The sequence below is a fragment of the Rattus rattus genome, chromosome 2 (assembly GCF_011064425.1).
Source record: "Rattus rattus isolate New Zealand chromosome 2, Rrattus_CSIRO_v1, whole genome shotgun sequence".
NCBI lineage: Eukaryota > Metazoa > Chordata > Mammalia > Rodentia > Muridae > Rattus > Rattus rattus.
Genome location: NC_046155.1, coordinates 685,575 through 710,832, shown reverse-complemented (window position 1 = coordinate 710,832; position 25,258 = coordinate 685,575). Strand labels below are relative to the sequence as shown.

At 53.7% G+C, this 25,258-nt stretch overlaps 2 protein-coding genes across 7 annotated transcripts in view; one reads left to right on the top strand and one right to left on the bottom strand.

The window, feature by feature from the left end:
• Macrod1 (mono-ADP ribosylhydrolase 1) overlaps positions 1–25,258 on the top strand; it is a 144,231-nt gene that overhangs the window by 28,760 nt on the left and 90,213 nt on the right. The window lies entirely within an intron of this gene.
• Positions 834–18,593, bottom strand: Flrt1 (fibronectin leucine rich transmembrane protein 1). Of its 3 annotated transcripts, XR_004387042.1 has the most exons (4): positions 18,103–18,593; positions 6,517–10,613; positions 3,670–3,768; positions 834–2,761 (listed from the first exon to the last, which is right to left on the bottom strand). XR_004387042.1 is itself a non-coding variant. In XM_032896463.1 (2 exons), exon 2 carries the CDS (start codon positions 10,562–10,564, stop codon positions 8,540–8,542), a length of 2,025 nt encoding a protein of 674 aa, XP_032752354.1. In that variant the 5' UTR covers positions 10,565–10,613; positions 18,103–18,593; the 3' UTR covers positions 5,238–8,539. The 3 variants fall into 3 exon arrangements, 1 of the variants encoding a protein (XP_032752354.1); XR_004387041.1 differs by having other exon boundaries at positions 834–3,768; XM_032896463.1 differs by lacking the exons at positions 834–2,761; positions 3,670–3,768 and having other exon boundaries at positions 5,238–10,613.

The window sequence follows — 25,258 nt, the reverse complement described above, 5'->3', positions numbered from 1 at the left end:
AAGTAACAGCTTCCTTGGAATATAAGGGGAAACTCATTAACCCCCGCCGAGATGTGAGAGCAGATCTAAGGAGGAGTAATGAGTTCTTGCTTTATCTTAAACTTCGAAGGAACTGCTGTTGTTTTCATGAAAATAATTTTTTCCCTCTCCCCACCCAGGTGAGAGACCCTGGCATTGTGGATGTGGTGGGCATGTGCAGGGAACAAGGGACATCTTGAGGAGCTGAACCCTAGGGTCACCGGTGGGACAAGCACAAGCTCCTAAACACCAGGGCAGTTCTGCTCTTATCTGGGTGCCCACATGGTTGCCGGAGCCTCTTAGGGGCTAATCCTCAGCACCTACTAATAACTCCCAAGTGAAGACCTCTCCACGTTTGCATGTGCCAAGGGGCTGCCCTGCATGGCTGACTTACCTTCTGCTGCCAGTTGTCCTCCCTCTTCCCAGCTCCTTTTCCTGCTCATTACAGAATCTTTTCAGTTGGCTTGTTTTGGCTTTTCCCCCCATGCTGTAGTTCAGGCTGTGCACCAACTCATTCTGTAGCTACGGGTGGCCTTGAACTCCTGACCCTCCTGCCTCCACTTCCCAAGAGCCCGGACTACGGTGCCGCCCTATCTGGCTCTTCAGCAGACGTCAAATGCTTGATTCTGCCTAGGAAATGCATTATACCCAAGAGTCTCTGCTCAGGCTGCTACCCCACCTGCCAGTGAACCCCAACAGCAGAGAGGCCCCCTCCCCCATGACCGGAAACCAGGCCTGCGATGTTCAGGAGGAGCACGGAGACAGCTCCTGATGCGCTGGGCTGCTGAGCCCACAGTTGGCAGCAGAGAGGACTGTAAAAGTTAAATCTTTCTATTTATTTCAAGAAAGGACAAGGCAGGTGGACTTGGACATTTTATATGAAACAGACAAACAGAAAATAGGACCAAGTAATTAGTCACATTCATCTCAACATTGAAGTTTCAAGGCACCTACATTGAAGGAGGCCAAAGGGCGGTTCGGAGTGCACTTTGGTTTGTGTTGTTGTCGTGGTGGGGGGGTGTTCGTGTCGCCATTTTCTGAAAAACCCTCGTGTAGTGGTAGAGTCGGAGTGAAGCAGGTGGGCCATGAGGCTGGGCATAGCCAGGCCTTCCGGGGAGCAGGGCCTCCTCTGCCTGCCAGTTCCCAGCTGCAGCTGCTGCCCAAAGTGGGGGAGGGGGGTCCTAGCACTCAGACCCCTCCCCCACACTGTTCTGAGTCGCCCAAAAAGAAAAGAGAGGGACGAGCATCCAAGGAGCTCCAGGGTTCTGGTTTGGCTGAAGCAGAGCAGGGGCTTGGAACATTGGTAGTTCAGGGCCTGCCTCATTACCTTGGCTGGGCAGGCACCCCACCTTTAGCAAAGTGCCTGTCCATTCCCCAGAGGTTGGCCATGGCCCACCCCAGAACTGGGGACCAGGCTACACCTCCCATACCTGTCCTCACTTGCTTGGCAATACCAACAAGCATTCTTTGCACACTGGGAGGTCGGTTCTGCCAAAATCTCCACTCTGCGGTCCTTTCGTGGGAATAGGGGTCCTTTGAGGTGACCTGTCTCTGCCGTCCTTGCTCACACCTGCTGGTGGTACTAGCCAGCACAAGCACAGGTCTCCAGAGCCTGATTGGTTGACTCCCAGCCTCCAGTACCATCTCTCCCCTTCTCTCTCAGATGACAAGCCTCCTATACTGGGCCTGTGGTTTCCTCCTCACAACCCTCAGCCTCACTGGAGGGGCTGGAGGACACTGGGACCTCACTTTTACACTATACCCTAGATACCCAAGAGGCTTATTGGTTAAAGCCATCCTCAGGTGGCCATGCTGGGCTGGGGGAAAATACCTAAGGCTACTTTGGGGTTTTGTGTGTAGGGCTTACCCACGTTGTACCCAGAACCTTCAGAGATGGGACTGGTCACAGGGCGGGTAGGGGTGGGGACCTGCTACCTCGCCTTCCACCCAAGGCAGGTTGAGAGCTGTTTGGAACCATGGGCCCCTGGGGGAATGAGCAGCAGCAGCTCAGAGCCTGCTGCGGCTTTGATTGTCGGTTCATGTCGTGCTTGTTTTTCTGTCTTGAAGAGAAAGTCTGATTAGTTCCTCCAGGCGGGTGGCTGGGGTGCGGGGACTCTGCAGGGGTGGCAGGCTGTTGCCTTGGATCTTGTGTCTTATACCACCCTCCAGGTCTCTCTAGTTTTCTGCCAACCCCCCTCACCCACTTGATGCAAATCCTGGAGAAGGGAAACTGAGTCACCCATTCAGCTTGGGGGGCTGCCAGATCTTGATGAATCTTCATTTCCCATCTGCTGGAGATACACCAATCCCAAGGCAAAGCGGGGTGGGCGGCTTCTGGGAGGAATTTCTCAGGTGAGCCCCTCTCCTGGCCAGGCCACCAGACAGGTGCAGGACAGAAGGCCCCTCACTGCCAGTCCTCAGGTCTTTCCCAGGAGTGGACAGATGGCAGGTGGGAAGAGGAAGTGGTAAGGTGTTCCAAGTCCCCTGCTGTCCTCAGTCCCCAGGTGTGTGGGCAGGGAAACCAAACAGCTGCTGAGTTGACTGTGATGGCGGCAGTGTCCTGGGAGTGGGACTGTGTGAAGCGGGGGCTGAGCCACCCGCCCGCTGGGCACACTGCCCACCACATACCCACAATTCCCTCCTGGCACAAGCGGACAATTCAGCAGCAAGGAGTCCTGATAGTGGTTTCAGAGAGCCCAGGGTGGCTTCCAGAAGCAGGAGCAGGCCCAGGCTAGAGAGTTGTCTGCACAAAGGTCAGGAGAGATATGCAGAGAGCTGATGCCCTCCCCTGTGTGGCACACTCTGCAGCCCCGTGTGATGGGGGGGTTGGAGTAGCCCCCGGGACAATGGAATCCCCAGAATCAGGGGAAAAACATACATTAAAATCTGAGAGAGGTAGAGACAGGAGGATCAGAAATTTATGGTATTCTCAGCTACATAATGGGTTCGTAGCCAACCTGGGCTATGTGAGACCCTGTCTTCAAAGAAAAAAAAATCAAAGGAGGTAGCATGGGAGTATCAGAAGTCCAGTGCCAGACTCAAATCATCAGGGGTGGGGTTGGGTGAGAAAAAGAAGAAAAATGAAAGGCGGGAAGAGAGAAAGGGAGCCTTTTTGTCAGTTGTTTTTAAAGAAGCCAATACGGATATTTCACACAAATGATCGGGACACTTCAAAAGAATCCGTAAATGCTTAAAAAATGGTGAGCATCCCAACAGAGCCCCGGGCACCATCAGCTGGCTGGGATGGCTGGCTGGCAGTGTTGAAACTGCTGGTTACTCCTGGGTGTGAGGCATCCGGGCTTGAGGGAACAGGTCCAGGGACATCCTGGGGCGTGCGGTACTGAGCCCAGCATGTGTCCTGTCAGTATCCCTCAGTACCTGCTGAGCACAGACTGGGGAAGGATGTCTTTGTACATCCTGTCCTGGAGGTTGTGATTAAAGCAAGTGTGGGAACCAGAATCTTCTAGACTAAGACCTAGACCTCAGCTCAGGCTGGAGAGCTATCGGTCACGTCCTCAGGTAACGCTAGGATGCAAAGGTCTTGCTTTGCTGGGCCCAAGCTTCTCTCTCCTGATCTTTAGTTTTCCCTTTACAGCTGACCTCACTCTTTCTCTGGCCCCAGGGAGCAGCAGGTCCCCAGCATAAGGATACGGGAAGTCTTGTGTCTCTGGAGTCTTACTCTCCAAATGATGGCACAGGCTGCTTCCTCTGATCCAGATGTGGCTTGCCATCTCTCAAGGCAGATTGACCCTAGATGACAGGATCAGAGACTACCCAGGGACTGACACAGCTGCTGTATGACTTGTCCCGGCAACAGTGACCCTTCCTGTTCCCAGGGCCCTGGTCCCAGCTATTCAATTTGAGCAGTCCTTAGAGATGCGAGCTCCTCAGGGAGCTAGGTAGGAACAGCTGCTACTCCCTCCCATACAGACCCGGAAAATGCCTGCTGTGTGGGCTGCCACTTGGGGCAGGTTCATAACCCACAAAAAAATTCCCCTTTCCCTTCACCTCCAAGGAGTTTAATCTCTTCTAATCAATTTAGCAGACTCGCTTGGTTGTAAACGGTAATGATTTGCATTTTTGAGCCTTTTTATCCTCCTTACAAAAAAAAAAAAGAAAAAAAAAAGCCTCCTTGCTCTGCTCTCTGGGAAGCCTGTGAATTGCTTGTTAGTGCTCACCCTGGCACCCATCCAGCCTCAGCATCAGCTGCTGTCACCTGCACCACTGTCTCTGTGAGTAGGGAACGTGGCTCATGAGAGGCCTGCAGCCCTGACCCTGGCTGTGACATGTCATCTGGCTCTTGGGGGACTCAGGCCACCATGCCCACTGGAGCCTGTCCCTGCTGCCTCTGCATAGCTCCCGGGCTGCTGCACCCAATTTCCCTTGTTGTATTTTTCATAAGCAAGAGGCTCCAAAGCCTGGCCTCCTCCCTCACTGATGTGCTCAGAGGAAAGCAGATGTCTGAAGAGGGCTGGCTTAGGGAGCGGGGGGGGGGTGGGGTGGTGGTGGTGGTGGTGGTGGTGGTGGTGGTGGTGGGTGGAAGGGTCCTAAAATGGCTCTGACTTTTGTTTCTTATTTGCCAGGGCAGTGAGGGAGGAAGCTCAGGCTGGGAGGCCATTCCAGACACACTGCCCATCCCTTCTGTGGACTCAGAGTCCATAATGACTCTTCCTACCCAGCATGGGTTCCCTCACTGCCCTGAGCCCATCAGAACTTTCCAGACTCAGCATGGAGAGGTTGCTCTCAGGGTCTTCATGAAGCAAGACTCTGCCCCAGACAACCTCCACCCTCACTGTAGAGATGGAAACTCACATTTGCATAACATGCTCCTTCTCCTCCTTGGGGCTGAGCTGGGCGGCTGACATACTGGAAACTCTGGGAAAGGGGTTCTGAGAAACCCCATGCCCACTGAGAAAGAAGAGTGGCACGGAGCAGGGGCAGGGATGGACTTCTGACCCCAGGAAGGGAAGGCTGGACTCCTCGCCACAGTTGTCTTCCCAAGGCTGTCCTCTCCCTGCTAGCATTGCCCAGGGTAGGACGGTGCAGTGTCCCCCAACCTGTTCTCCAGGTCAGCATCCCCAACACAGGGCCAGGGCTGAGCTCCACGGAGGAGGAGGCAGGCCAGGAGGCAGCCTTTCAGGGAAGATGGAGGCTTCCTCAGGAAGAGGATGCAGATGAGGGAAGAAAGGGAGCTTTTGATTCACGTCATGTCTGCGGAATTGAGTATGACTAATTAATAGATTTTATTCTTAGTAATCTCTTAAGCATTCCATACGTTGGGCCGCACGCCTGAGCTGAGTCTACCAGAGGCTTCATTCGCAAAATGCAAATGCCCCTGGCCCTGATGCCTCTCTCCTTCCTTGCCTTTTCTTCCCGTTTTTTTTTTTAAAGAGGAAATTTAAAGTAAAATTGCCATGTAATAGAAAAAGAGATTCCAATCGCTGCGTCTAATTACCACGAAGGGTAAACCACTTAACCAAAGAAGTGTCACTGGCTTTCTTTTTTAGTTTAAACTTGCCTTAAATGCCACAAAATACACTCCCTGGAGCTGAGGCCACGGAGGTTGTTCTGGCTGGTTAGAAACCGTGAGGGTCAGGCTAGCCGGCCACGGACTTCCCTATGGAAATGTCAGCTGCACACAGAGAGGATCCCATTGGCCTTCCAGTGTCAACCTGGCTTCCCTCACTTCTGAGGGTAGAGGAGGCTGGGTCCCCTGAACTTCTTCCACTGTATGTGAGGCCAAAAGCCAGGTTCTCTTGTCTCCTTTGGAGAACTGGGACAAAGGTCACACTTGGGGGCTTTCTGAAAGGATACGCCCAAGTGTGGTGCTGGGAACATAGCATGGTGGTGGGGTGTTTACCTTGCACAGTAGACCCTGGATTTAGTCTCCAGTATTCCTCCATCCCCAACACACACAGAATATAGGGTACTGGGAAAATGTTAAGATGAGAAGAGGTAAAAAGGACACAGGAAGGACTCTTGGAGGGGCTGCAGGGCCATGGCTGGGCAGTGTTCACTCTGATCAGCATTTAGTGCTCTTTAAGGGACAATGCCAGCCTTGGGCTCTCCAACTGGGTATAATATGGAGCGAGCCCCTTAGAGCAGGAGGCGGATTTGGTCCTCAATCTTTGACATTCTGCCTGTGACTGCCCAGGCTCCTGTGGGTCAGGCTTACTCTGTGTGGTGGGGAAAGGAATTTACCATGGCCCAGGTGTTTCAAGCATTTGGCCCACAGGCTCCTGAATCTCCAAAAAGGGCCTCCCAGAGCCTAGGCCACCTGCTGTTCCTAAATGTCATCTTGATCACCAAACCCTTCCTGGGGTAGGAACTAGGGAAGGGGCCATGAGTAAGTCTATGGTACAGGGCAAGTTATAGGTCAAGGTAGGGGTGATGAGACGCCCTCAACATACCTGTTCCCTACAGATGGTCTCCTCTGAGCCTGCCAGGACTAGGGTACCATTAGTGTCATTGGGGACCAGGGCGCATGTTTATACAGACCTGAATTTGAGGCTCAGGAACATTTCTCTCTTGACCTCATTATGTGGGGAAAATGACTTGGGATGAAGAGGAAGAAAGGTCTCCTTTGGAGTGATCCATGGCCCCTTGACCACTCCCTGGGGCTGGTGGGTTGGGGTCTCCGTTTGGTGTGATGATCCCTTGGGCTATGATCAGGAGCTCATGCCTCTTTCCACTCTTCTGAGGCGCCTGCCGGGTCTGTTTCTTTCTATCTCATCTCTTCACGGAAGGGCTAGTTGGCGCTTTAATGTCCAGCAGGTGGATGCCCCACCAGGTACACTTTGGGCAGCTGCCTGGCCTCTTCTTTCTGCCTTTGCTTTGGATGGAGTGGCAGAGGTCTTTTGAAAACATCAGTGTCAGGAGCTGGACCCCTTCTCATCCAGCTGCCCTCAGACCAGCGTCTTCCCTTTGATGATTTTTTTTTTCCCCCAGTGCAAGGCAAAGCGATGCACTGACAGATGGTGACCCGGGTCCCCGAGTACAGGACGAAGCAGACATCAGAACCCCAGGCACCGCTCTTCCCTCCTTTCCGGATCTGCTGTCATTATTTTATCATCGTTTTAATCTCATGGTTCACCACACTGTGGTGTCAGTTGATAAATGATAACGACATTGATTCCACAGGGAGGGAATAAAATCCTAGCTCTTTTGAGGGCCCTGGTCAGTACCCTTTTGGAGGCTGATTTTTTTTTTTTTTAACAAAGAAGTCTGATTTTTTCCTCTTGAGAACAGAGCCCCTGGTGTGAGCATGGCTGAGATTCTGTGTGTGTGTGTGTGTGTGTGTGTGTGTGTGTGTGTGTGTGTATACGCTGATGTTTCCCAGCGATTTTCTGAAATTTTTTTCTGGGCTTTGTTTGGGCAGCCATGGAAACCCAATAGGTCTAGTCAGCTGATGTGTGTGTGCACACATATATTTATAAAGAGTCCCTGTTTATAAATTACCTGTCCCAGGAGAAAGAGTAAACACTATTGTAGGCATGACATCTATTGGGGGAGGGACAGATGAGGGCACTGGTCATCAAGGGAAGCTTTTCTCGATATCAGAGGGGAGTGGCCTGGCCTGGCTCTGTGCTAGCCGACATAGGATCTCCTACCACTGGACTGAGGCACCTCCCCTCCACCTACACACGGTCTACTTACTTATTCAATGATTTCTAGGAGAAAGCAAGATTTTTGCAATTCTATTGTCTGAGGAAATGTCACGGACTGAGCCAAGAAGTGCTGACAGACACGCAGCTCTATCTACCCATCCGTACTGAGACACAGGACGCGGCCATAGGTGGGCAGACAGATGCACCTCCACATGGCAGGGAAACTACAGCTTTCCTCAGAGCTTCTAAGAAGCTCGGTGAGCGGGGCCGCAGTGCTCAGCATCGGAAGGAAAAGCTGGACTTTTTCTCTTTTAACTGACTAAGGTATTGTTGAGAGAGTATCCCGGAGAACGCCATATATCTGGAAAGGAACAGCATGGGAAAGACCAGGGAAGAGATTTCAGGACACTGTCTCCATAGCAAAAAGTCTTTTCCTCCCCTGGCTCTTTTGTGAGGAACCTGAAAACCTTTCATTGAGTTGTCACCCGTGAGCAGCCAGAAGGACGGCTGCTTGGGGGAGGGGGCGCTCCGTGGCGTCACACGTGTTTGTCTCCTGCTCCTCTCTGACAGCCCTGAACGGAGCTCGAGGTGTATACAAATGTTGTACAGGTAGTATAGTATCAATCTGGTTCAGGAAAAACAATCCCAATCCAACCCAACCTTTCCTGCAAGATTATTTTTAGTCTTTAACTCTCATGATCTGGTATAAATTACATCTCCAACAATGCTGAATCCCCCTCCTGCCTTCTATGTATTTAATTTTTTTTAAACCGCACTGTTGTGTTCTGCAAAATCACCAACCCTCCCCAAACTTTGCTTTCTGCTTGGAAAGTCACGGTGGAGTTTCCCTTCCTGGCTCCTGATGTAGCAGTGGGCTAGACAGAGCCACGTGACCACACCGGGGGCGGCCAGCTTCATGTGTAGGAGTAGTCCACATCAGGGATGCCACCTTCCCGGTAGCCTCGTGTGGTGCCATAGCCAATAGTGTGGGCGCCCTTGCAGAGGCTGCTGCCATTGGAGGGAAATATGGTGTGTACCACGTACTCCTCTTTGGAGCGGTACGGGTTGATGGGGAGCATCTGCAGTCCTGGGCCTCGGATTTCTAGGATGGAGTTATCCTTCTTGGTCCCCGATTCCATGTAGTCATCCTTTTTCCTGCTGCCCCTGTTGTAGACCCTCTCTCGGGTCAGCAGCTCACCGGCCCGGTGCACATACCAGCAAATGGCTCCCAGGACCAGGAAGAGAAATACGAGAGCCACGGCACCACCAATAATGCCAGCCAGGGGCAGCCCCGCCATAGGGCCAGCATTCTGTTCCTGATTGAGTGTGGTGGTAGGGCCATAGCTATCAGCTGTCTCTGCTTTGGCGCACACAGGTGTCTCATCAGCCACATAGGTGTTGCCAGTCTCCATGGTGACCATACAGATGATGTAGGTGGACTTGGGCTCCAGGGCTGTCAGCAAGTATTCTGTCTTGTCCCCCTGCACCAGTGTCTCTGTGATAGAGCCCACAGCCGGGCTATGGCCCAGGCGCAGCCAACTGAGCCGAAAAGAAGAGGCAGGTAGCATAGCCTTCCACGTGATTCGGATAGAGTCTGCTGTCAGTGGCTTCACCTGGATGACCAATGTCTTGGCGCCATCTCCAGTGGCCATGGGGTAGTCAATGTTGGAGTCAGGAAGGCGCAGTCCTGGCCTCTTGGCCTTGAGGGTGAACAGAGAGCCCTGGGGTGTGGTGGCAGAGGCATGGTTGCTGGCTGTGGTCTTGGCAGCTGCATTAGCTGCACTGCCCTGCGACCCTGCCTCAAAGCACTCGTCCATCTCACTGGTGATATCTTTGATGGCCATGCCCCGGACCTTCTCAGGGCCCTGGCACATGAGGCCCCGCACATTGACCACTGCGGCCCGTGCCTTCACCCAGTCCCGCAGCCACATGAGGTTACAGCCACAGAACCAGGGGTTGTTCCTGAGGAGCAGCTGTGCCAGGTTCCCCAGGTCGTCAAACAGGCCTCGAGGCAGCGTGGTGAGGTTGTTGTTGGACAGGTCCAGCCTCTCCAGCTCCCGCATCTTGGCGAGTGTGTTGTAGGGAATGTGACTGATGGCATTGTCCTGCAGGTAGAGCTTCTGTAGGTGGGCACTGGGCAGGTTAAGGGGCGGGGCGGCCAGCGAGTTGCGTACTAGCGACAGCTCTGTGAGGTTCTGCAGGCGGCTGAAGGTGTCATCAGCGATGCGCTGGTTGGCCAGCAAGTTGCCATCCAGAACGAGGCGCCGCAGGCTGTTGAGCCCCTTGAATGCGTGCAGGGGGATGGTAGAAATGCGGTTGTCGTCGAGCCTCAGCTCCTCCAGGGTGTGCGGCAGCCCCGATGGGATGCTGCTCAGGTGGTTGCGGCTCAGGAAAAGCAGCTTGAGCTGCTTGCTGTCAGCGAAAGCGTCCTCCTCGATGCTCACGGTGGACACGGAGTTGTCATCCAGGTGCAGCTTCTCCAGCAGCGGGATGCGGGCCAAGGAGTCCCTGGCGATGGTGCGCACATTGTTGTCCTGCAGATGCAGCTCTCGCAGGGAGCGGGGGAGATTGATAGGGAACTCATCCAGGTCATTCTCATATAGGTAGATGACCTGCACCTTGACCTTGGTCTTGAGGTCCTGAGGGATGCCTGCATTGTTGATCTGGTTGTTCTGTAGGTAGAGGGTGGTGGCGTCATCAGGGATGTCTGAGGGGATGGATGTGAGCCCCCGGTCATTGCAGTAGATGAAGCCATTGTCACAGCGGCACACTGATGGGCAGGTGGTGCTGTCGATGACCTCCGTGAGGAAGGCAATAAGCCCATAGCAGAGAAACAGCCAGTCCCGCAGGTCCATGGTGGCCGTGGTCATCACGACAGTGGCTGTGACAGTGGCAGCAGGTGTGGTGGTAGCGGTGGCAGCAGGGTGTGCCACCACCATGGTGGATGGCTGGTGGAGGCCTGACCCACCTAACCTGGAGCCTCAATACCTGCAAAGAGCACAAGATAAGTGTGCAGAGTGTGAGACAGTGTCGGGGCCTGGGGAGGGAATCATTAAGGTTAGGTCTTGCAGGGCTGAGGCCAGGCTGCAAGGGAGGCCTGTTCTGGAGACAGGTAAGCGGCCTGGCCAGGGTGACGCTAATGACTGTTGTTCACTGTGAACCTCATCAGGAAGGTCTGGTTCTTGAGGGGAGCATTTAGTGTGAGCTCACAGCCTGGCGATGAACCACCTAATGGTCACCCGAATAGTGCCAGCAGTGGGACAGCGATTTAGGGTGAATTTCACAGACGAGCCATCATTTTCCACAGGCCCAACTCTGGCATGGAATCAGGGTCTGAAAGGAAAGCTTGCTTCTGGGAGGCTGTGAGCTCAGGAGGCGTGTCGCCAGAACCTTCAGGAAAGACACAGCCAGCGCTGTCACTGGTGGGCAGTGGAGAGCACTGAGCTCATTGTCTGGTGGTGAAACACCACGTCCTGTTTGTCACCCATGTGTTTCATACACAGCAGAATGAGGTGTCAACAGATCTGACTCCTGGCTCTGGGTTCTGTGTTTTCTTGTCTCTCTCCATACCTTGTCTTTCTCCAGTGGAAACAGCTTTCAGCTATTTATTTCAGGGCACACACACACACACACACACACACACACACACACACACACACACGCATGCACACACACACACACACATGTTCTCCACTTACACATCAGTTTTCTTGATTTAAAGACATGAGACAAATAAAAGGTGGGAGGTGTTGTCGGCACGCTGAGGAAATTTTTCTGCAAGGTATAATTTCAGTTTTCACAAATAGAAAGATTGCAGCATAGAGGTTTTCGTTATTTTACTGTTCACAGTGGTAAAAAATCAATTAAAGAGAAATTATCTTTCAATCTCGGTTTAAAAAAAAAAAGGGGCCTTTATACAGCTCACAAAGGTCTGCAGTAAAACTCAGGGTCAAGGAGGCTGTCAGGGAAGGGGGTAATAGCTTCTCAGACCCAATCCAAGGGCCTGACATGTGAGGACAGCTCTGAAGTGTGGAGCACGACCAGCTCCTGCTGAGTGGCTAATGGGGACCCACGCTCTAGGAACCAGGTGTCCTCAACTGCACCGAACGCTCCACCCCGCGCCTGGTCTTCTCTGTCTTTGGCAGTTGTTCCCACATGGCCACAGCCTGCTCACCCTGCCCCACACAGCTCCCTGCACACCTAGCCCTCCGCCCCACTTTCTACCTTGCCCTGGGGTTCATTGTGTGGTCTTGTTTCACTGGTCACCCTCACCAGACGCCTTGACACCAAGCTGGTCTCTGCTGAGGCTCCCTGGCCCCCTCTTCTCCTCTTACCTCTCACCCAGTGCCTGGTAGTGTTCCCTAGCCTGCCTCCCCTGCCTGCTACCCAGACTCATTGACTCAGCTCCCGGCCACTCATCTGCCCAAACTTCTCCACCACCCCAATGGCTGTCAAAGCCAGGTAGCAGGCACAGTGACATTCCTCTCCCTCTGAAGCAGCTGGACCCACCTGCTGCCCCAAGACACACACTTCCCTCTGCCCAGAGCTGGCCCTCAGAGACGCATGCTGTCCCACACTTCCTTCAGGTGGGGCCTTCCTGGTCACCTTGCCAAAACCTGTAACTCTAGAACATGCCTTCTCTCTGCTCAGTGCTTGCCTACTCATTACCAGCTAGTGTGTGCTTTACTTGGACTTTGGGGGTGTCTTACCCATTAGGTCTGGCCTAGTAGTTGGTTCACAAAGGACCCTTTTCATTATTTCTACAAACAAACTAATACTGACCCATTCTGAAGAAACTGAGGCACAAGTCTGCCGACAGGAGGCTGTGGGACCTAGATGTGCTCCCGGGCCCGGAAGCTCACTCCCATAGGCCACCAAACGGGGCCCCACTAGTCAGTCTGGGCATCACTGCAGGCTCAGGCTAGGGCTTACTTATCTCCATCAGCCTCCTGTTGCTCTGCGTGAGGTACTGGCATCCCAAGCTGCCCTAGGCCTGACCTAATCCTCCTGCCCCTCATCACCTTGGAATTCAAAGCTGAAAACAGCATTATGTGCCCAGCACTGGACTGACCCCTGGAGCCAGACCCTGCAGCCTGCGCTCACAGGCAGCCTGTGCAGCCTACTGTCAGTGTGTTCCCTCTGTGTCAGGCAGTCACATGTATTATTTCACAACTCGAGGCCTGCAGTTCAGAAGGACAAGGGGCCTCAGCATCCTAAGGTCACAGACACCCAGACCTCCAGCTGCACTCCAGTCTCCTCTTAATGGAGCCTGAAGGACCCATCACAAGTCACTTTGTGAGCAGAGACCAGGAGTGGGCAGAGGGCTTAGGCTTTTCCTAAGCTGTTTCATTCTGTCTCGGAGTCTGGCTGGAGGACACACCTGCTCCTGGCCAGCTAATGGGTACCATCTGAGGGGCATAGGCAGCCTCTGCCCTTAGCTGTTCTGGGCCAGTGCCCTGAGCAGGACCAGACTTGTTAAGGCCAAAACCAAGGCTGCCACAGCAGTCCCTGGCATGGGCATCTGTTCTCCTCCTGTTTAGCTCATGGCCACAGTCCCCAGCCTCCCGAGGCTCTGCATCATAATAGAGTCTAAATTGCACCTCTCAGAGATGTTTGATGGATAATGGAGCAGCAGTGAGAGGCAGGGACCCAAGGCCTTTCCACTCCTCTATCTGATGCCCATCCATCTTGCCCAAGCGTCCCTGGCCACCCCGCTTCCCCAAGGCCAACTCCGGTCTCAGCCCGTGGCAGTTTCAGGAACAGGACAGACCAGGCTGGGGAGGGAGACTGCAGCCTCTCTGGAATAGCCCTTAAACTGCCTGGATGCTTGGTGGCCTTTTCATCCCCTTGTTGTGTTTCATAGTTTATGTGGCCGTCAAATTAAACCTGGTAAATTGCCCGTCTTTTACGGGATCACTGGTCATCATTGTGTGATCACGCAGACAAGTGTGGTTTGAGTTACGATGTGCCAGGTCTGTGACTGACAGCATGGTCCTGGTACCGCACTGGAGGGGTGCAGAGAGATGGCTCAGGCTGGTGGTCTCCGTTAGCTGAGGGGCTTAGGGGCGGGGGCTGGGGAGTTACTGGCTCCTGACAATGGCCAGGACAAACTGCAATGGGCTCAAGTCCTGCCCACACCACTTCAGGCAGTGTCCTCTCTGGGCTTGAGTTTCCCCATCTATGTATGTGGATGACAGTTGCCCTTATGTGAGGACTTGGGTGACATGAAGAGATCATGTGTGTAGAGTACCCCACGTGCAGAATGCCCTTTCTAAGTCTAGCTTATGTCCCATGGCTAACTGCTTCCTCCTATACATGGGCATAGCCTCTGTGTTAACTGTCATTCTCTATCTGTCCTTCATGCTCTGTGCCAAGTGTGTCTCCTGTACCTGCACCCTGTTCCAGCCACTTAGAAATCAAAGCCTTAGAGAAGGAGAAATGGTGGGGCTGCAACTCAGCTTTCAGAATCTCAGGGCCCTTTAGCACCCTAATGTGCTGCACACAGTGTCATGCTTCCCCAGGCCTCTGCACATGCTATTCTTGCCACGCTGACCAGTATGGGCTTGCCTTCAGCCTCACAGGCCAGTATGCACTCCGCCTCCGGGCCTCAGCTCTCCTGCCTCCTCCTGGAAGCTTTCTCTGACCCTGGTCCTGCAGAGTCGAGCTCTGCTCTCACTCTACCTGGCAAGGGGGGCTGAGCAGCATCTGGAAACGACCACCAGCTAGGGAGACTCAACTCCTAGCTGCACCCCTGTGGCCTTCCAGTGCCCTGACTGGATGTATTCCTCCAGTTTTGCAAGGGATAACTGGCTGAGACCACATGCTGGGGCAGCTCAAGGCCTGCATGGACATACTATGGGGAGGTGACAGGTACTTCATGGCCATTAGGGGACTGAGCTGGTTGGCCACATTCCCATAGGAAGCCAGGCTGGGAGGAGATGGAGGACTAGACAGACCACCCCTGCTTCCTAGCTGGCCCCTCTGCCCCTCTTTTTGTTTGTCAATGAAGACAGTTTTGATGCTAGGTATCAGACATGGTCTCAGCTCCCATTAGAAGCAGATATCCAGATGACCCTGGACCTAAGGAGGAAGACCATGCAGACAGGGCCAGAGGCTCACAGGCTGCAACCCTGTGGCCTTCCCAGCCCTAACCCATGCCCTGGGTCTATTTTCTCTGGGGAGAAGGCCTAGCTGAACCTGGGGGAGGAGCCATCCCATTCTGCCCTGTGTCCTCACAAGCCAACCTGCACTCTGCCTACACCGGCTTCTCATCTTGAAAGCCAGGTGTCTGTCCTGTACTGTCCCCAGCCAGCCTTCTCTCAGTCTTGACCTATGTAGAAGGGTAGCTTCAGAACTGGGGCTTCACCTGTGAAAGAGACCAAGCATGGTTTACTCCTTGGGTTCTTGTGAGGATGAAATAGGCGACTTTTAGCTTGGCTGAGCACTCCCTGGCCACAGGGCGGGAGAGGTTACTTCATTAGCCACGTTACTTCACTGGCCCAGATATGTAAGTTATAGACGAGGCCCGGGAACGTGAAGCTTGTCCCAGCAGATGCCATGCGGGCACCTCCTGCACACCTTGACTCTCTAGCACCTTCTTGTCTTGGCTGCTCTGGGGTACCAGCCAGACTCACCCATCACCCCGAACAGCTCAGCCCCCAGGCCTTGTCCAGCGGTAGCTCTCAGCATTTCTACCGCCAGGGAGAGTCGGGGGCGGGGATTCTTTTCAAATCTAAAGTTAATTATTTTTCTAATTTCATGCCGCATGCATTATGTATCAGCTGTTATCGCTGGCAGTAATTGCAGACAGGTATGCAAATCCACCAGAGATGAACTGCGAGTTCACCTAAGCATGTGGGCCGCTGGGTGGGGCTGGGCAGGAGGATGTCCTCCTTGGCTTCAGAGAAAGTGAATCGCTTTAAAAAACAAGACTTTCAAATTGTGTCTTAGGAGGTTAATTATATTGATAGCAGTGTTCGATATTAAACTATGCAGGGCCAGGAAGGGGGAGGGAAACGAAAGAAGACACATGTAATTTTGTTTCTTTCTGTCTCGGCATCACTTAATGAAATGGTCCTCCACCTGATACTGCCGCCTGGGTCCCTTTGGAGTAAAGCTGGCTCCCCTGGGACATAATTCCTCTGGGGAAGGGAAGAAAAAACAGAAGCAGATGTAACACCAGTGAGAGGGAGAATGAAGAGGGGACAGTGCCAGGAGGGCAAGTGAGTCCTCTAGACAGGGCTGGGTCTGGGTCTTTACTGCTCAGCTCCTTGATTACCTGCAGGAGTCTAGAAAAGAGGAAGGAGCAGGTGTGGAGGAAGGGCTGACCAGAGAGAATCCTAGGCAGGCATGGAGACCAACCAAGCAGCCCTGCTCTCAGTGAGGATTTTATCTGTGATCTCCAGTTTCCTGGACTCCCATTAAGTGTCTGGCCCTCTCCACTGGACCTAAACACCTGCTCTTAAGGTGTGGTCCATCCTGTGCCCAGCAATAAACCTGGTTCAGAGAGGCTACATTAAAGATGCTTTGTGTCTGTGTGTGGGGACAGAGGTTGCTATGGGTGTATTTCTCTATTGCTCTGCACCTATTGGCCGACTGGCTGGCCAGGGACCTCCAGCGATCCACCTGTCTCTACCCTGCTCCAAGTGCCAGGGTTACAGACAGGCACCACCATGCCTGGCTTCTGTGCGAGCGGGCACTGGGGACTGGACAGATCTTTATGGGTATGCAGCAGGTGGCACTTTACTGATGGAATCATCTCGCCAGCCCACACCTTTTGAGTCGACGAGGCAGGCTCTACAATCTAAAGCCTGGCACTAGGCAGCTACAGACTTTGCCATCAGCACCACCCCAGAGGCCATGATGACCCGGGCGTTCCACTAAAGCCGTCCCGAGAGGCAAAAAGTTCTGTCTGAACTATGAAGAGCTGCCCACTCACCCAGCCCTCACGCTCACTGTCCAGCGCTCAAACTCAGCTGCTCTGGAGAAGCAGGCCCGAGAAGGCCTGGCTGTGCCCCAGCTTGGTGGCCAGCTCGGCACTGCCCAGCTGCAGGTATATCACCAGAAGTTCCTATGTCATGAATGCATGCAAGAGTGGAAAACCTATAGACCCTGGTGGCAGGAGGAAGAGGAGGATTCTGAGCCCATCCATCTGCCCTTTATAGCCATGGAGGACCCTTCCCCACAGGGTTGTAAGAACAGACGATGGGACACGCCCTAGCTCAGCAACCTCTCTTGCCAGCCATCAGTCAATCGTGGATTCTTTAAGGGTGGGGGTGTGCAGGGGTGTCTCTTAGGAGTAGCTGGCCTTGTATACAGAGAGGCACATTCAAGGAGGGGACCTGCCCTAGTTTACACCACTCAGCCAGAACTCCCAAGCCTATCCCCAGGTACCTCTGCCCCCAAAGCCCAGTGAGGCTGCACAGAGCCTGCTGAGCAGATTTTCCATCAGTTCTTTGAGCAACAGGATTGCTGGGAGGTGGTTCCTGTTTCCCTCTGGTTGGGTCTGGTCCCAGGAATTATCCCCTAGCTCCTCCTAGGGGCTGGGAGGAAGTTGAAGAAGCAGAGAGGAGGCCCACAGGCAGGCGGGGCCCAGCTGTGAGCTTACGGCCCTGCTGCTAGGTTGTCGCGCCTTTATAATAAATAACAGCAAATAGCCCATCCGCAGGGCATCCTTCACGCCAGTGGCTAATAACACGGCTATTAATGCCCCCGCAGACGGCGTGCGCAGCGCACGGCTCTGACGGATGTCCCAGGCCCTGGCGCAGTCATAAATCAGCCCCTCTCCTGGGGCAAAGCGTGGGGAAGTGTCATTTTCCATCTTGGTAATGAATTGGGGCTTCCCTGCCCTGCCCAGGGCGCTGAGGGGTTCTGAAGTTGCCAGGATTACTGTTTGCAGAGGTACTGCCCCTCCCTTCTTCACCCTTGGGAGTCTAGGCCTGGCCAGCCACTTGCTGTGTAGCCTCAGGAACTCACCCCACCACTCTGGACCTGCCTGTCTCCTCTAGCCAACAAAAGGGCTGTACTGGAGGCCAGTGCAGATGTCGCCAGGTGTGACCCCTGACCCCGCCCACACTGGATCTCTCTGGCCACAGCAGGGCAGGGTAGGTCCAAACAGAAGGGATCTTGCTAGTTTGAGGGTAACAGGTATCAAGGCTGGGGTCCTTGGTCCCCTAAGTTCTTGCCTAACACATCACAAGGCCTGGCTGTTGTCCTCTATGTCCAGAGCAGGTGGCCAGCAGCCTGGTAGGGAAAGCCCAGGAGGAGATAACTCTCCCTGCTGTGGCTCATTCCCGAGTGGTCCCCCTCATGCCTGAGAGAGCCCTACCCCAGCAAGCAGAAGGCTCCTGTTGGGGGGCCTTCAAAGGGCAAGACTCAGTTGTCCCCTCATGTGCCGTGCCCCCTCCAGGTGGAAGAAGGAGACCTGTCACCTTTCTGGGCCACCCGTGGCCCTTTCTCCCTTGCCCCAGACTCTTACCTCCTCTGCTGCTGCTCCCTGGAGCCACTGGGTCCCACTGTCCCACTGGTCACTGCTTCAAAGTTCCAGGCAGGCCACATTCACATCCTTGGCCCCATGTCTCTGTCAGGCTCCAAACCACAGACTGCAACCCTGGGGCAGAAGGAGCACGGAGGCACAGAGAGGATGGAGTCTGTAGCCTTCCTTGTGGCCAGGCCTCAGATATGGCTGCAGGTCCCAAGCTGCATCTTTCCACCCTAGGCCACAGGTACTGATGGCTTGGCTCTCTGGAGTGAGGGTTGTGTGTTTGGGGTGCAGAGAGCACCCCCGGGGACTCCTGAGCAGGGCATGCCCTACAGTCCAGCACCAGTCCCCGGGGGGTGTGGCCTCTCACTGGCCACCAAGTCCACCACAGCTCTTTGTGACTTGGTCTTTTGTCCACAGGCTGCACCTCTCCTGAAATGTCCCTGCCGGGACTGCTGCCCTCTTTTCTTTACCAAGGTTTTTTTTTTTTTTTTAAATCCCTTTAAGTCACTTGGCAGAATGGCTCAGTGCAGAGAGCGCTCTTGCGTGACAGAGCTGAGAGGGAGCCACTCTCCAAAGAATCAGTCTTCCTGCCACTCAGGCTGCATCTGTGTGTGTGTGGGTCTGTTACCCCTCTGAGGAGTTCAGATGTTCGCCGCAGGCTGCAGCCACCTCGCCTCGCCTCGCACTGCTGAGCTGTCAGGCCTCTGTGCTCCGATTTGGGAAGCCACTTTGGGGGCAGGGGCTGGTCTGCTTGGCTGCTCCTGTTTGTAGAGAAGCTTCTGGAGTGGGTGAGGCAGAAGGGTAGGTTATTCCTGCTTCAGCCCTGGGGCTCAGCTGTCCAGAGTGGGGCCTTTCTCACCTCCTCCCTGGTTCTTCACCTGCCAAAGACAACACAAGTGATCAACCCCAAGGAAATCAAGAGCCACAGAGACAAGAACCACAGGCATCTATGGCCGCAGTCCCATTGCTTTCATCCCTTCCCAGTCTGGGATCTGAGGGTTATTTGTTTGTTTGTTTGTTTGTTTGTTTGAAACAGGATCTCATTATGTAGCCCTGGCTAGCCCAGAATATAGATCAGGCTAGCTACAAATTCACACATCCTCAGGTCTGGTTTTGGTTTGCAGTGCTGCAGATCAAAGCCAGGGCTCAGCTCACTAGGGAAGCGCTTTGCTGCAGAGCATATTCCTAGATCTGCATCCTTAAACAGGTACCACTTCCCTCCAAGCCAGGCAAGGGTCCGAGGTTACTGTCTCCACCACTCATCCCTTTCTCAATCCAGGGAGTGTGTAGAGCCCTTCTGTGTAACTACTTGAAAGGACTGGGCAGGCAAGAATGAAGTTTAGGGGCTTGGCTAGATGGCTTAGTGGGTAAAGACACCTAGCACTGAGCCTGAAGACCTGAGTTCAATCCCCAGCAACCCACATGGTAGAAGGAGAGAACTGACTCTCACAGGATGTCCTTTGACCACACACACAAAGTAAACAAGTAAATGTTGTAACAACAACAAACAACATTTGGGGAGTATCTGCCTGTGCAGAGCCACCCACCCAGCCTAGAGCAGCCTCTATCTCCCCAGCACATGCTCCCCTGACCAAATATCATTTGAAGGCTCCAACTGGGCCATTCAGGACTTGGCTTCCAGAAGAATCTCAACTTTTCTGGCTCCCCGAGGGCCGGTGAGGGAGGGTTTCCAGTGTCCCTGACCTCTGTCCTTCAGCTGCCTGTCTCCTGTGGGGTCAGACTTTCCACACCCTGCTGCCCTTTCTTTTGTAGAGACCTGAGGTGCTGCAGGCTGCCCCTAGAAATCCAAAACAGAACAAAGCTATCCCCTCCTGATTAGTAGCCAGCCAAGAAGGCCCAACTCTGATATCTGCACTCCTCTGCAGGTGCCCTGTTTGGACAGGGGCTTTGATGGCAGATCTGAGGGCATAGGCTCAGCTGCCACCAGGGCACTTTCCTTTGTAGGACCAAAGGTGGCTGGTTCAAGGCCTGCTTAGTGCCTGCAGCGGGCACATCTATGGTGTGCCGAGCAGAGGTGGCTGTCCATGGCTGCAGCCCGCAGGGAAGAACAGGGCATAAACATGGTCAGCGTAAAAGAAACGATGGGGTTGGGGGCACTCTCAGGAGCCTTTCCCAGGAGGCCAGACAGCAACACAGAATAACGAGGACCAGTCAGGGCTGCAGGTGCCAGGAGGCAGTGGGCACGGCCCCAGGCAGGCACGGCGTGAGGGTGAGCAAGAGAGAAGCCTGTTCCTGCAGAGGGGGCAGTGGTAGCTGCAGCCTAAGCCATTATTGCTATTACCACCCGCGTGATTTCATCCAATTATAAGCCATAATTTCTCTCTGAAAGCGAGGGATGGAAAGAGTCCAGTGAGGTGGACTTCCTGCCTTCCTGGACAGGACAAGGAAACTGTTTTATACTGCTAGAGGTGGGAGGTGGCAGTTAGACCACTGCACGCACACAGGATGGGGGCTGTGTCCTAGGAGCCTGCTGTCCCAGCTTCCTCTCCTTAACAGACACAAACCAGAGTTCTTCTCTTGAAATCACAGGTTCAGAAGGAAGGCAGATTCATCCCACTAGATGTGTGCTTGACTCAGGCTCCTCCAGCCCTCAGGAGCTAATTGGTGTTAGGGTCCTTAAGGCCCCTGGGCCTGGTCAGCCTAGCTCACCATTGCAACCTCCGCCTTCCATATGGCCTTGCAATGCCCTCCTCCCCCAGTGAGACTACTTCATACAGCCCTGCATGCACTGACATCCACACAAGCATATGAACACACACGTCACATGCAAAGACCCAACACAAACAGAAGGTGTACACAGACACCTGTATGCATCCCTGTACACATTTAAATCCATGCACATGTGCAAAAATGAACATGTGCACACATGTGGATGATTGCGTAGTCAAGATGTTCACACATTTGCACCCAGGAAAGCATGTAACACACTCCCACGGGCATGTATGCACACTCATGAACACACATGACAGGACTGTGCATGTACCCACATTTGGAACAGTGCACACATGTGGCATGGGGGCCTATCCTTGTTCTGTCACCCTCCTGTGAGAATTCTCATATGCCATCCCTCCCTCCCCGCATTAGGAACCCTCTCCCTGAATATATGGTCTCACAGTTATAATGGGGAGTGATGTAACAAGGTAAAATGGGAGAACGTGAAGGCCTAGGGTCTAGCTCCGTGCCGTGAACACAATAGGTATTTAATAAATGCACCCTGGGGATGGAAAGATGGCTCAGTGGTTAAGAGCACTGACTGTTCTTCCAGAGGTCCTGAGTCCAATTCCCAGCAACCACATGGTGGTTCACAACCATCTGTAATGGGATCCAATGCCCCCTTCTAGTGTGAAGACAGCTTCAGTGTACTTATATTAAATAAATAAATAAATAAATAAATAAATAAATAAATCTTTAATAAATGCACCCAGCATACTTCTCATGTTGCCTTCTCATTGGAGAAGAGTCTGAGTCAGGCTCTCCTGGGCCTGCTCGCTCCCTGACCCACTCTGCTGCCTCCCCTGAGTCCTCAGAGCCTCATAGGAACCTTTAGTATGTAGACAGACAGTTTAGCTAGGGTCTTGTTTCTGAAAGGGTCTCTCACGAATCAGAGACATGTGCTGGTTTTCCAAGCCAGCTTGGCAGTGCTGCGAGCCCAAGGCATTGTTAGGGCTCCTCTCACCTGTGAGTGCTTAGTTATGGCCACCTGCAGCCACTGCACCAAATGCATGTGGCCTGGAAGAAATGTGGAAATGTGCCTACTGGCAAGCACCTGACCCAGAACCCTGCTAGATGGAAAGGAACCATGCCCCTGAGTGACTCAGTGCTATCACACGTGTTAGCCAAGAAATCTGCCGGGCCCTAAGAGATCAGGAATGAATGGGTTCTCCTCAGCCCCACAGGCTGCTGAGCCCCTCTCCTGGACTTTCCCTGTGCCCATATTCTGCTCTAGTCTCTGTACCAGCAAACCTCTTTTTTTTAAGTCTATTGAGTAAAATCTTCCATCTGTCAGCTCTTGTCACACATGGTTCCTTTTGTTACCAACAACCCTGGTAGCAGTATTGGCAAGCGCTGGGTCCCTAGCATTTTGTCCTTGGCATGTTGATCTGATGGGGCCATTCATACTATCATCTAGCAGGGAGTATGAGCTCTATCCTTTCCTTGTGTCTGTGTGGCCACCTCCCCTAAGCCTGGACTAGGCTGGTGGGTCAGGGAGGGACAGCCATTCACAAGCTGAGAAGGTGGTGGTGGGCTTTACAAAATTACTCAATCAGCAGGAGAGTCAGGGCTCCAAATTCTAGGCATCCCTCTTCCTACATCACGCCAAGACCCAGTGAAGCAGGACTGTGTCACTAGACAAACAGGACTTTCAGGCCCCAGGTGTCTACCAAGGCTTTCTCGTGACCTCCATCTCTCCATTTCCCCCTCCATCCCTCATCCATCTCCTTCCTATCCACCCACCCATCCATCCAACCTTCCAATCATCTAACCTCCTCCATGTCGTCTACCTGCCTACCCACACTTATCAATCCACCCAAGATCCATCCATCCAGTCACCCACTTTCCTCCCACCCATCTCTCTGACCATCTATCCCGATAACCCATTCAACCATCCACGCACCTCACCTAACAAACTCAGTCCCGTCATGCTCTAGGCACTGTACAATGCACTGGGGATCCGAGGACCCCAGTTCTCCAGGAGGTCTCAGCCTTGCGGGGAAGCCAGTGGCTAGCAGAAACTAGAGTGTGATACATACAGCAGGCACAGCTCAGGAGAAAACGATGGATGTCGTGTGGCAGCTTCCTGAAGAAGATAGCACTGTCCTATGATTGTGGCACTCTATAGTCTCTCCTGACAGACACATGAGAACTTGGTGGCAGCAGCATAGCCCACGTCTGTCCCTCAGGGCTTATTGCAGAATTCAATGGGTCTTTAGTTTTTCTGTTCATGCTGCCTTTCAGATCTATGCTTGCCGATATTAATTCCTGTATTAGCAATTAGCCTACCTGTTTTGCTTCAACCTCTGGCTCTTAGGGACAGAGTTTCATGTGCATGGTATTAATCAGATGCCTGGTGTGTTCTGTGCAAACCCAGGTGGGCTCCGCGGCTAGCCCATTTAGCCAATCACATTTGAAATGAAAGAGTGTTGCTGCCTTCTTGGACTGAGCTGCCCTGTAGCTCAGAGGGCAGAGTTCCCATCACAGCCAGCAGGCTGGAGATGGAGTGAGCTGGGAAAGGGGGATTTGCTTTCGTTCGGACTACAGGCTGCAGGCAACATCTGTATCATATTTTTCTAGATGAAGGGGCTGTGATCAAACAGACTTTGTTCTGAGGCTGCTTACTGCCCCTGAGGATGGCCAGACACAGGGCCTGCTCCTTCTTCACCACAAAGGGTGGGTGGTCACTCCTCTTAGGCTGGTAGAGTCACCACAGTGACAGAGCAGAGTGACAAGGACCAGAGGCTGCAGGCCAGGAAAGGGGCCGAACTGCTCTTAAAACAAGGCTAGCTCAGTTGAGAGCTGAGTAGGAAGAGTAATTGAGGCAGAGGGACAGCATGTGCAAAGGCTCAGAGAGGGAGGAACTGCACCCTCCGAGGGCTGACACCAAAGCTGGGTCAGTGGATGGCAGTGAAGCCAGGGTGGGGAAGGGGAACCTGGCTTCAGAGGAGCCTTGATCTATGCTGAGGAACCTGGTCTTCATACCGAGAGTGACAGAGAGCCTGCTGGGAGTGTCCAGGCAGGGACGAGGAGGACCCCACTTGCAATTTAGGCAAATCAGTTTTTCTTGTGTGAACAACTGGGGATACTAGGAGAAAGGGCTGGGCTAGGCACAGTAGGCAACAGGGTCCTGGGAAAGGAGCTGGCTTGGGAAGCCTCCGGGTTCTGCTCTTTGAAGCCATGCCTGCTATTCCGTGGGTATCAACCATTTTCCTTGCTGGAGAGCAGCTGAGTGCTCCTGGTAGCACCGTAGCGGGCCAGTCTCCAAATGGTTCCCCAGCCTCAGCCCTCGGCAGTGGGGAGCACAACATGGGCTCCAGATGCTGTGGTTTGGCAGCTGGAGCCCAGCTCCTTTTCCTGCTCTGAAGTAGGGCTCCTCCCTCTGCCTCTTCTTATGCTGCAGGCAAGGCCTGGCCAGGCATGGCACCCGAGGAGCAGTGGGCTGAGAGGGGCAGAGGTGAGAGTCTGCTTAGCAGTGTGAACCTTCCAGCCTGCACTCTGCTAGGACGATTATCTCCTGACAAAAGGCAGGGCTTAAGGGACTGGTACGTGGTGCCAGCCCGGGAGTTTCCAGGCTGGACCATTGCCAGTCCCCACCTGTAAGGACAGACACATCGGAGCAGGGAGGCTAGCATCAGTGGAATCTCATAGGTGCATGTTTGTCGCTGTGTGCACACACGTGCATGTGTGTAGGCCAGATGGCAACCTCAGGTGTCGTTCTTTGGATGCTGTGTGGGACAGACCTACTCTGGAGGTAAGCCCAGGACCTCTGCTGCAGAAGCCTCTCCCTTCACTCATGGGCAGCTGTGGTGACAGGCGCCCCGTGACTTTATTCCCACTCCTGGTGCTGGGTGGCCACCCACAGCATGCATGGACAGACGCCACCTGAAGGGGTTGTTCTCTCCTGGATGATCCTGCTTCTGCAGGTGCCCAGGGTTAGGGAGAAAGGGGCCCCCAGATTCCTAGGATATGGCTCCCCAATGTAACCTCTCAGTGGGAGCGACTAGAGCTGCTACCTGGAAGGACAAGAACAGGGAGGAGCCAAAGAGGCCCTGGTTGCACAGAGTGGGCCTGTGACATTGAACACCAGGAACAAGGGTAACGGAACTCTGGGGCTGCAGAGCCGTGAATGGGCACCAAGCAGGGCAGGCCAAGGGTGGCCGGGCTCCTGGATGGACAGATGGCTGTCCTAAGTCTCTGCAAGGAGAGTTCACCAAGGTGGCTGGGTCCATTAACTTGGGAGTTGGTCATGGAGGCCGTGGCCAGACATGCTCTGTGGCTCTGGGCCCCAGGGAAGGCCCGTGGGAAGCTGCTGGTCCTCTGTCCACCAGTGCCCAGTTAGGAGGTTTCTCTGACCCCCACACCCAGGAGGGCCTTGACAGGCCTGGGGAGCCATGATGACGAGTCTGGTGCCAGT